At 34.3% G+C, this 12,579-nt stretch overlaps 1 protein-coding gene across 11 annotated transcripts in view; it reads left to right on the top strand.

The window, feature by feature from the left end:
- PDE1A (phosphodiesterase 1A) overlaps positions 1 to 12,579 on the top strand; it is a 397,310-nt gene that overhangs the window by 299,173 nt on the left and 85,558 nt on the right. For all 11 annotated transcript variants that reach the window (XR_004441671.1, XR_004441672.1, XR_004441673.1 and 8 more), the window contains 4 exons: positions 849 to 915; positions 4,215 to 4,331; positions 5,177 to 5,317; positions 11,665 to 11,765. Coding sequence is in view for 7 of the 11 variants with exons in the window: in XM_033230958.1 (XP_033086849.1) it covers positions 849 to 915; positions 4,215 to 4,331; positions 5,177 to 5,317; positions 11,665 to 11,765 (426 nt within the window). In the remaining 4 variants the exon portion in view is untranslated. The remainder of the gene's footprint in view (positions 1 to 848; positions 916 to 4,214; positions 4,332 to 5,176; positions 5,318 to 11,664; positions 11,766 to 12,579) is intronic.

Genomic DNA, 12,579 nt, shown 5'->3' on the forward strand with positions numbered 1-12,579 from the left:
CCCTGTCTCTACTAAAAATACAAAAATAAGTTGGGCATGGTGACATGTGCCTGTAATCCCAGCTACTAAGGAGACTGAGGCAGGAGAATTGTTTGAACCCCGGAGACGGAGCTTGCAGTGAGCGGAGATCACACCACTGCACTCTAGCCTCCACAACAGAGCAAGACTCCATCTCAAAAAAAAAAAAAAAAAAAAAAAAAAACAGAAACACAAAACAAAAACAAAAAACCATTTTTGTTATTGATACTATTATGGAAATGAAAATAACTTTGTTTTCTTTCTGAATAACCTTTCTTAATATTGAATGACAATTTGAACAAACTTAAATAATTTTTGCTGATATGAATTTCCCAATATCATTAAATAAAAGAAGGGAGCTATGTAAATTCTGATGACACTACATCTCCCCCACTATAATTTTAATGTAAAAATATAAAGGAAATATTTTAATGACATTTAGCTTCCAGACTAAAAATTTTGTCATATAAATGGACACAAAACAAGAATGTTCTGCTGTCAGGGATATGTTGGCATGTTAGAAAGTTGTTGCATATGCAAAGTGTAGTGCATCTTTTAATACGATAAAGTTCAGGGAAGGATATCTTTACATGGAAACTAAAGTCACATTAACTTTACAAGGTGATTGTGAATAGAGAATATATTACATTGTCAAATTGTAGATGTTTAGTAAAAGGTGACTATAGTTATCATTGTTGGCACAAAGGGAGTCTGTAACTAACGATAAGAGGTGAACATGTCAAAAGTAATCTCTTCCCTTACGTTTCAGAAATAGTTGAAAACTTTGACCCAATGAGTTTCATATATACACTTATTTTTGTCTTTTTTAGGATGTACCGAAAAACATATCATATGGTTGGTTTGGCATATCCAGCAGCTGTCATCGTAACATTAAAGGTGAAATCATTTCATTATTTTCATGTATAAAATGGTCATTTTAAAAATGTTGTTAAAAAGGCTAGGAGAAAATGAGAATAGGTCTTTACTGCAGCCTACATCTTAGAATGTTAAAAAGTTCAACATATTCTAACAATTTAAAAAATGAACTGTGTTCCAAATCATGACTCATTGTAGATTTAAATGACTGATTTACACAAACTATATCAACGTATATATATATGCATGTTTGTATGCACACACACTTTTTTTCCTTAATTTTATTTATTGGGATCTTGAATGTATTTTGAAATAACACTAGTACTTGTCAAAATGCACATATTTTGTTATGAATGTATTATGGAAGAGTTAAATGCATGTTATAAAAAGATGTTTTAGTCAATTTTGTTTAAATGACAAAACATACAGAAGGAAATTATTTAGGATTGTAGGTCTGAAAAATACAAAGTGTAAGATAAAATCAAGAAAGAAAAAAAAACTTATCTCTCTTATCTTTGGCTTCTCCTGTGGCTACACTATTCTAAGGCCCAATTGCAGTGCTACATATGTTAGAAATAATCAGAGTTGAAACTCGGAAGTGAGTGAAGTTGTTGGCTCACATACATGCCCCATTGTGTGTGTATGTTTGTGTGTGTGTGTGTGGTGTTCATGTGCCTTGTTTCTAAATGTTATTTCTACAGAGGCATTTTGTAGGTTCGTCCTTCTAAATTCCTTGTTTCTATTGCCTAATTTGGTTAAGGGAAATTAACATTGTCTCCTAAAACATCTTCATGTTGGTTTTTCTGCATTAACTAAGAATTTAAAGGATATTGGCAGCAGCGGATCTTGGGTTGATTTATTTCTGACGTATTGTACTCCTTTTTAATTTTAAATTTGTGTTTTCAAAATTTTTAAGCATCTTCTTTGCATTTGTTTTTTCTCTGCTGCATGTTAGATTTTAATCTCATTAATTTTAAAAGATAGCTCATTTTTCTTTGGTGCTTTTTTATATTTGTGTTTCTCTGCCTCCTGTCAGATCAGAGGGGACACTAGATTCTGATAGGAACGCAAACCCTATCATGAACTGTGCATGTGAGTGTTGTGCACTGCTGATGAGGTGGAACAGTTTCATTCCAAAACCACCCAACCCCAACTCGACCTGTGGAAAAATTTTCTTCCACACAACTAGTTCCTGGTGCCCAAATATTGAGGACCACTGCATTAAAGGATATTATCATTCCTCAGTTCTTGAGAGATTTTGCCTTCTCTATTATTTCCTTAACAGTGAGCAAGAAAATTACTCATTTTAATTTTATTTATTTTAAGAATCTTCGCTTAAAAACCAACTAACAAAATATTTTAGTATGAGAGAATGTAGTATTTTTTTCTAACATGTCGTATAGTAAAAAAGATATAAACTAACAGGTTGAGAGAGGGAATATCACCAAATAAAGAATGTTTTAGTTAAATAATTCTTATTTTCAGAGAAGCCTCCTTGTCTTGTTCATTCTCAATCTGATGACATAAAATCCAAGCATCTGCAGTAGTTTACAAATGTAAATCATCAGGGTTTATAAAAAAATTCTCAAGAAATAAAGAATTAACCTTTTACTCAGTAGGAACACCCAAGTTAGAGCTGTAAATATAAATAGCAACCTTCTAAGAGTCTGGACTAACTCTTGTTTGTTAGCTTTGGAGTTTGATAAAAGATTTTGTTGGCCTCCTTTGAGATTTACTGATGTAAAATGCCTTCTAACAGAACTTATAATAACTTTTAATATATAAAGAGATAAAGCAAGCATTTGGGGATCAAATAAGGGCCAAATGCAAGGAATTTAATAACGACATACAAGCAAACCAAAAACTATTTCATTGGTGCTTGTTTCCAAGTGATTAAAAATACCATTTGAAGCTCTTACTATTATTTTTTGAAGGAAGTATTTTTATGAGAGACTGAATACTTTTTATCAGATTTTTAATTTGGTTCTAGCATATTATAGCACATAGAGTTGACCTCCAGAAAAAATGTGTTGAACGAAATTTGAAACATGCCTACTCAAATAGAAAATCAATGCATAGCTTTATGGTTGCCCACTTGCTGTTCAATACTAAACCTACTGTATGTGTGTAAACAGTAGGCCTTCTTGCTAGCAGTTTCTGATAACCATTAGAATGGACTACAGTGCTTCCATAGATTTTCAAAGCAAAATCATGAGGTAGTTGGAGTGGTTTATATCCCTGCTCACTGCCCTCTCTCTCTGTTATGGGGTACTTTCTAGTTTCCCTTCCGGCCTGCTTGCTTCCCTAGGGAATTGCATGAAATACGAGTATTACTATCTTCTTCCTCAATCAAAAGGCCCACTTCCTTTTTCTCACCACCTGTCCCTCCAGCAAAGTATTAGTAAGTCAGCCAAAGATAGAGCAAATAATAATAGGTGAAAAGTAGTGTTAAAAAAAAAACCCTTTTAATAATTAAAGATAGTGTATACTTTATCTCTCTATGATATTTATATATTTTCTTTCTTTCTTTCTTTTTGGAAATGGACTCTCACTCTGTCACCCAGGCTGGAGTGCAGTGGCGTGATCTCGGCTCACTGCAATCTCCGCCTCCTGGGTTCAAGAGATTCTCCTGCCTCAGGCTCCTGAATAGCTGGGATTACAGGCGTGCACCACCACACCTGGCTAACTTTTGTATTTTTTGTAGAGATGGGGTTTCACCATGTTGGTCAGGCTGGTCTCAAACTCCTGACTTCGTGATCAGCCCATTTCGGCCTCCCAAAGTGTTGGGATTACAGGCGTGAGCCACTGCACCAGGCCAATATTTACATCTTATAACAGGACATAAATATCAAAACTTTATGCCAAACTGCAAACTCTTATGGTGAAATTTCAAGCAATGTAGCAAGTGAGTAAGAAAGAAAAACTGGCACTATTTCTTCTGTATTTTCCAATTGACATCACCTATGTAACTAGCAATTCTACGCTAAATTGAGGTCCACTCTGAGAAAATGATTTATGGCAGGAAGTTGGAGAGAGATTAAAGATAATGACAGTATTATGGTATTATCAAATGCATTAAATCAGTTTAGTAACTTTGGGATTAAAGAAAAGGTTTTGGTGCTTTATTCAGCATTATGGCCTCAATTTTCTGGACCCATGGATACTAAGTGGTCCTGTCCTATGAAACTTTGGTCAAAGTGTAGTTTGGCATGCTAAATTGAAAGATGACCTGCTAAATGTACAATGCCTTATCTTTTGAATAAATTCTCATAGAAACATTATTATATTGGCACCTGAAGTATTTATTCTCTTTTCTACAGGATGTTGATAAATGGTCTTTTGATGTATTTGCCCTAAATGAAGCAAGTGGAGAGCACAGTCTGAAGTTTATGATTTATGAATTGTTTACCAGATATGATCTTATCAACCGTTTCAAGGTCAGAAACATGGAACACAAGTGAAATGCTCTTGGAATTGGTTATCTGAATAAAAATGAAAATGCAGAACATTTGAGTAATTAAGCAATTCTCACCGAATTAAGGGGATGAGGTCTTTACATGATAGAACCATTCTCCACAACTCACTGACACATCTATATATCCACCTAGAGATCATGAGACCACACTATAGCCTCATTCCAGCAAGATGCCAACATCTCCTGACTTACTCACAAAACACTCACATAGGGTTTGGCAGCTATATCTTAAAGAAATATGACTACTCCAGCATTCTTAAAACACAAAATGAACCTTTACTGCCAGCTTTTCTTAAATTAGATTGAAGGGTCTTCTAATTAACTTCATTTAGAACCATCCAAGCAATAGATTTGATACAGACTACTGAGCAGACTGTAGCTTATTACTTTCATCATTTCCTATAGAATAATCACATTTTTAGAGCTGTAAAGTACTGGGAGATAATCTATTTTAACCTCCTTGTATTAAGATAGAAAAACTAGACTCCACTAATTGTAACTGGAAATATTTACCCTTTTAAGAACTAGCCTTCCTACTCTCTGGAAGATAACAAAAATTTCAATGTAATAGTACGAGTAAGTCTGTTATTTAATCTGTCCTAGTTAAATACTTGGGGGTTACAATCCTTCTTTTTGGGAATGAAAGCTAACATGTTCATGAAGTGGTTTTTCAGAACAATCGACATTTGACATAAAGAAACTATTGTCCACATCTGACTCACTAATATGTTCCATGACAAACTGTGCTCAAGTTGATTTAATACCACTTTTTTGGTCAAAATATAATTATAATATTACTTTCCACAGATTCCTGTTTCTTGCCTAATCACCTTTGCAGAAGCTTTAGAAGTTGGTTACAGCAAGTACAAAAATCCATATCACAATTTGATTCATGCAGCTGATGTCACTCAAACTGTGCATTACATAATGCTTCACACAGGTATCATGGTAAGAAAGTCTTTGTAACTGAAGTTTGTTCATTTGGAAGCATCACCTTCCATTCCTGTAAGTTCCTATTGTCTCTTTAATGCCCATAGAGGTATTCAAAGTAGTAAGTTTTATAAATAATAATTGTTTGGATTTTTGAAGCTTCGTGGGTTATAATACACATTTTTCAAAAAATACTTTAAGTCAGTGCAAAAAAGATAACCAGAGGCAAATAAAAATATATGTTTCCCCCAATTTGGACTACCAAACATTTTTGTTTGTAAATTCATTTTTTCCATAGGAATCAACCAAAAAAGGTGACCTAGAGAAAAAGTCTTTAGAATAAAAGTTATAGCACTCTGTTCTCACTCATTATGTGCTCCTAACCTGACCTTAGTCACTTTTGCTCTCTTAGTCACAGTCAAATTCTAATAGGGATTTGGGGAAATTATTCATGTGAATTTTTCCAAATTTTCCTTCCTCTTCTTTGCATTTGATGAATCAATGAATGGGTGACTAAATGATTCAGCAAAGCAAAGCCTGAAATAACAGTGAGTGTATGACAGGAGCTCTGAGAGAGCTGGGAATTTTTGTAATGTCTTAAAACTCACAGTGATTCCCAGAAGGTAAAAAGTGAGGAACTGACCTTCCTGTAAAGGTGCCAAACTGAGCTGGGTTCAAAAAAGGAGCAGGCCATGTGAGATTTCTAAATCCTAGCACCTGCTTTAATTGTGAAGTGTAGTGAGAAAATGCCATTTCAACCTAGGAGGCAACCAGAATTTTGTCATTCACAAAAAATATTCCTGCTTGAATGCATTTTTTTTTTTTTTTACATTTGCTGCAAGTGTAAAGAGAGTCAAATAAAAGTCTCCTATATCAGCTTCAGAACATCTGGTGTGAAGGTGACATTGAAGAGATGTGGGTGTCATATTAATTGGTAAACAGAGAAAATCAAATCTACAATGCAGTTTTACCCTCGGAATTATAAGGAAGACTGTTGTGGGACCTAATAAGCCATTCCAACTTCTCTGTAAGACTGGGGAATTTGGCCAAGCCTGGCATGACTCCTAGAAAGTTAAAGTTGTTAGCAAAGATCACATAGTCACTTTCTGAGAGCTATGACTTACCAAATATAAATGTAACTTTCTGATTGTATTCATCCTTTAGCAAAATTGTGTCACTGGGCTCTTTACTCATCCATTAATTTGGCCATTAAAAAAATAGTAATGATAGTAGACCTTTAGTGTTGTCCAGAATCAAGAAAATACATTTGAACTAAAGAGAATAATGAGAAATTCTACCATAGATGGAGAAAGGGAAGACAAAATGAGTTTATGAACGTATTGACTATTTTGTCAAAACTAGGTTACACTGTCAGCTTCACAATTTTTGGAAAGTTATCTTAACAAGTTTTGCCTACATTAAAAAGTAGTGATAGGTGACTATTACATTTCATGTAATCAAATATGTTGGTTCTTTGTAACAAAAAAGCTTTATAGAAATTTTCATTAGCAAAAACTCTTTAGTTCTTTCTCACCCCTCAGATTTGATATAAAGAAGACTGGGTCATCTACTTTAGTGTTTTGGTTGATGCCCTGCTATTTCAGGATGGCCCTATCAGTATGACATTTATGAAGCACTCCGGTAGCAGCCCAGTACTGTCAGGAGACTAATGCATGTTGTCATCTGCAAGATGTTTTAAGGACCATTCCTGAAAGGGATTGCAATTAAGCCATCATCCTTCTGTTTGTTAATGTCATAACGGACGCCCTCAAGTCTGGGAGTAGACAATGCAGAGGAGAGTTGATGCTCATACACCTGCTTGTCCCCGTCTCTCTCCTTTTGTCGCTTGATTCATTTGTAGCCCTGTGCCATGGTGACAGTGATGTGCAATAACTCAGTCCATTTGCTAAGGAACAAATGTTTTATAAAGTGCTGTCAAGCCACCTTCAAATGTCTCTTTGAATATGAAATTATCCAAGAGCCTTGGCTAGAAAACATTTGCATTAGAGGGTTCCTGGCACTGCGTTCTCTCTAATACTAGGAGTACAAGGAAGAGAGATGACTTTACATCCAGTTCCTTTGGAATTTTTAGTGCACTGACTACACAGAAACAGTCTTCCACACTTTGGAATGACTGCATTTTTCTCTGATTAGTCTACAGTACATTTAGCACTACATCTTTCTACAAATTATGTGGAAATTCTGTTCTTATAAATGGCTTCCAATATGATAGTGTTTGGAAGAGGAAAGAGAGTGTGGACTCAGGAAGGAGTCAGACATGAGTTTAAACCCATGCCACACCACTTTCTAATTCACTAGCTCTACATTGCTTCCCTTGTCACTAAAATGCAGTTAATAGTACCGGCCACCTTATAGAATGGAAATGAGGAGTAAATAAAATCACATTTGTAAAGCACCTAACCTAGTGCCTAAAACATAATAGCTATTAACATACCTTCATTAATTAATTGTAATATGCCAATTTTCTATACTGGTAACTTACAGCAAACTTCTTCAGCCTATTCAAAGGAATAGAGAAAAATAGTGTCAAATCTCATAAATTCTAGCTAAAAGAGTTGTTAATTATGTGTTTTTAGATACTCAAGGAATCAAGAAATAAATGTGATTTTCTGACTTGAAATTCTCCCCACCCTTTATATAATATACATATATATTTTGTATAATACACATATTTACTTTTTCTATCCCACAGGCACACATACACACACATCCTGAGTAATTCAGATATGAAAATTACATTATAAGTCCTAAGTCAAAACTCTATTTGCCTCTACCCATTCATATAGTAAAATTAGCTAGAAATTCTACTTTTGAAACCTTAGAAGAATATGTTCAGCATATTGCCTTCTTTATGTAATGAATGCTATCGTGATCCGTGGAAGAAACAGAAACTTTGAAATCAGACAGATTTGGGTTTGCATTCCTGCTCTGCCACTAGATAGGTATGTGAACTTTGAAATGTTGATCGATTTCTCTAGGATTTAGCTTTGTATATATAGGTATAAAAATATTTACATATAACCATCTTATAAAGTGGTTATAAGAGTTTAATGAGACCAGCTAACTAAAGTGTCCAGTTAATAATTCCCTTCCTTTGTTTCTGTTTTAATACATGTGGCTAATAGCAGTCAATGCCTCCTTATAAGTTGATGACTGCCCACTCTAGAGTAAGCCAACCTGAGCATTTCTCCAGACAAAATACAACCTACAGTTCTGATGAAATACAGTGTCTGCATTGCTCATGACTTATCATCTTAACCCTTTATTGCTGCCTGTTAGGAATCAGAAGAAACTTGGATTTGTATTGACCACTGCTGTAGTTGGAAAGTGTGACAGGATTTAACCTCATTCTCTCTGGCTTGCCCTCAGGAGTCATTTATAAAATCTATGAATTTAAGCACCTCTTTTCTGAGTTAGAATTCTTTTTGATACTAGCACAAAATGAATCAGCAGCTAAGAAACTAACAATCAGTCCAGAATTCTACTTTTGCTAATACAAAGTAGATGTGTTTTTAAATTAAGTGTGAAAGTTCAATGTTTCTCTCTTCCTATACTAGTTTGTACTGGAACTTAATGATTTAGTCCATAGTGCGGAAATAAGTAAGGGAAATTTGTGGAGAAAGTACTATTTATGGGAGGCAGAAATGAACCAGAATAAAAACAGGAAATGTGTTTATAATAAATTTTCACAGCTAGCAAGATAATAATTTTAAATATTTATGAGTCAATCACTAATTAATTCCATCTCTGATTTTCTAATTTAATTTTTTACTATTTACACTTTATATTCTGTATTATCATAGTAGATAATGAATGCTGCCTTTTAAAAACCACAGCTATATTTAGAAAGACATAATTTGAGCCCACCCCAAAATTTAAATAAGTGATTTTTTTTTAAAAGAAATCATTTTCTTTAATAAAACAGTGGGTTTCTAGGGTTCAAAACTAGTTTAACTTCAATTGCTATTCATTTCATGGTGTTTATAGCTCCATAGTTTCGTTGGGAACATTGGAAGCTCAGTCCCAATTCAGACCTCTATAAGGTCACTTTCTTCCTTTTAATGACTCACAATTAAATGTGTCTATGAACACAGAACAGCTAGTTATATTAACTCCCTTTGGCTCGGAAAATTATTTCTGCTTCACTCATCCAATTGTGAGGCATTTGTACTTGCATTACAATCACTAATGATATTTAACTATTATTTCCCAGATTTAATGCCTTAATCAATGCATTTAACATAGTAAGTTCCTAGCAAAATGTCATTTATTCTTTATTTTACCATATGACAAGACATGATAGGCACAGTGCATACATTAACTCAAAACTTCTTCTTAAACCCCATAGGGGAAAGGTTACTAATGCCATTCTCACCAGAACTGTAGCTGAGAGGGTAAATAACTCATTTTCCTGAGGATTAACAGAGATTTAAAACCAGGACTGATTCCATGGTCTCTTACCACTGTTACCTTTTTCTAATGCAAAATTAGCTAATTGCAATTTAACAAATACTAAGTTCCTAATATGTGCCAAATATCACGATAGGTTATGTGAAGGGAGCTAAGATTAATAAGATTATAGCTTTGGTATCTATGAGATTCAACAATTGTCACTGCCTTCATTTTTGACTCATGGACCTACAATGGCTTTCTTTTACCTTTTACACAAAATCTAAATTCATCAGTTCTCATCAAATTAGCCCATTCACTTTTTCCATACTCTCCATATTCTTCAATTTCACTTCACTTGATTCTCCAACACAATTGTACGATTGATAATTCTATTTTAATACAGACCTTATAGTATGATTCTACATTTGCTCTTTCTATTTAAAATTCTTCTGTCTCCATCCTTGCACTTAACTCTCAATCTTTTTCCATCCTTTTCCCAAGATCCACTGCCACCAATTAGCCTTTCTGTCTATACTCTTAAATTGCATCTTTATTCTGCAAACTTTTATCAAGTGTGCACAAAGTTTACATGCTCTCTTTCTGTTGTCTTTTGCAAGGTCTTTTATTGTTTTAAGTGTATAGAATAAGACCACTCAGAGTGAGCTTCATAGAATTTTGGATTCCGCATTCCTACCATCAAGTGCCATCTATTTATAGTGTTCTCTAGTAGAACTTGCTGTGATGATGGAAATGGTTTGTGTCTTTGCTGTACTATATGGTAACCACTTGTCACATGTGACCAATAGGCATATGTAATGTGGCTAGTGTAACTGGGAAAGTGAATTTAATTTTACTTAATTTTCTTTATTTTTAATTTAAATAGTCACATGTGGTTACCACATTGGGCAGTGCAGTATAAGGGTTTTACAAAATGTGAGTGATGAATAAACTATTGAATTATTTCTAAATGAACTAATAATAGCAGAGAACTTTTGTTAAAGCATCTAATTAGTAACTGAAAGATGAATGTATATAAAGTGCATAGTCATGGATTTTACATGAAAGGATTTATTCTTTTAGCATTATTGAAGTTAATTGCACAGCCATTTTTATGTGTTATGAATAGACAATTTTGTGAATTTCAGAAACTTTTCTAAATCTCTAAACATGAAAATGAAGTGCACTTTCTCTAGTAAGGAAGTGAATATTTTTAAGTTTTAGATGAAAGTTTTTTTTATAGTAGATTGTTCAACAACACTTGGGCTAAAAGACATTTTAATGTTGCATGAGCTGTATGTTAAAAATCAGGCCGGGCGCGGTGGCTCAAGCCTGTAATCCCAGCACTTTGGGAGGCCAAGACGGGCGGATCACGAGGTCAGGAGATCGAGACCATCCTGGACAACATGGTGAAACCCCGTCTCTACTAAAAAATACAAAAACTAGCCGGGCAAGGTGGCGGGCGCCTGTAGTCCCAGCTACTTGGAAGGCTGAGGCAGGAGAATGGTGTAAACCCAGAAGGCGGAGCTTGCAGTGAGCTGAGATCTGGCCACTGCACTCCAGCCTGGGTGACAGAGCGAGACTCCGTCTCAAAAAAAAAAAAAAAAAAAAAATCACTAAACTGTAATTGATTTCAGAAGAACCCAAACATGTATGGCTGTAAATTCAAAATCCAGTTAGGGTTCACTTTTTAAATAATAGGAATCTGCTCCTTTTTCAATTAGCAAGGACAATTATATTCTGAATTTTGAACTTATATGCCGTGAAACAATCATTGACCTCATGAAGCATCCATCGTGCACAATTAGTGGAGGTAAAAATAGGAAAAAAATTAAAAGAAATAAAAAATAATTTTATATGATTACCTAAACAGGGTACGCTGAAAGTCGTTTTCAGAGAAAGGAAAGATGGTATTTATTTCTTGAATATAATAGATTCTTTCTGTGATTTACTAGCACTGGCTCACTGAACTGGAAATTTTAGCAATGGTCTTTGCTGCTGCCATTCATGATTACGAGCATACAGGGACAACAAACAACTTTCACATTCAGACAAGGTAAGTTTGAAAAAGTATTAACTTTCATTAGTTAAAATTTGAAATTTATTCTTCTGTATATTACTTAAGAGAATTTTTAAAAAATAAAAAAGATTCTAATAAGAACAGGTTTAATGAATTTTTAGCAAAATTTCTTAAGCTGCTAACACTTGAATCAATCAACTGCTATTTTTCAAGAATGTTGTGTATAGTATTTTGTGGCATATCTAGCAATTTAAAGAACATGAAAATGTTTAAGGCAATCTGTCCCTGCCCAGAACTTACACTGTGAACTACCACACAAGTCAGACATCTATTCACTGATGCAAATCTTGCAACATAATGCTTAAGGTACTGGTTTCGTGTCATTATGTATTTGAAAGTAATAAAATTGTACTTCTGAAAATAAAATCCAAAAATTACATCTAATTTTCAGGCCAGCATAAAGTATTAAATTTAAAATAACTAGAAAATGAAATTATTTAATGATGGTTACAATGGAAGTTATTTAAATCAAAATACCAGAGTGAAAGTATGTTAGTCTGTTAGGGATGCCATAACAAAATACCACAGAATGTGTGGCTTAAACAACATGAATTTATTTTTTCACAATTATGGATGCTGGGAGTACAGGATCACAGTGTCAGCTGGTTTGGTTTCCTCTGAGGTTGCTCATCTTGACTTACAGACAACACCCTTCCTGCTGTTTTTCACATGGTCTTTTCTCTGAGTATATGCACCCCAGTGTCTCTTCCTCTTCTTATATGAACACCAGTCATATTGGACTTGGGCCTCTCTCTTGTTACTTCATTAACTTTAATTACACCCTTAATAG

The sequence above is a fragment of the Trachypithecus francoisi genome, unplaced genomic scaffold (genome assembly GCF_009764315.1).
Source record: "Trachypithecus francoisi isolate TF-2019V2 unplaced genomic scaffold, Tfra_2.0 Lachesis_group13, whole genome shotgun sequence".
Lineage (NCBI taxonomy): Eukaryota > Metazoa > Chordata > Mammalia > Primates > Cercopithecidae > Trachypithecus > Trachypithecus francoisi.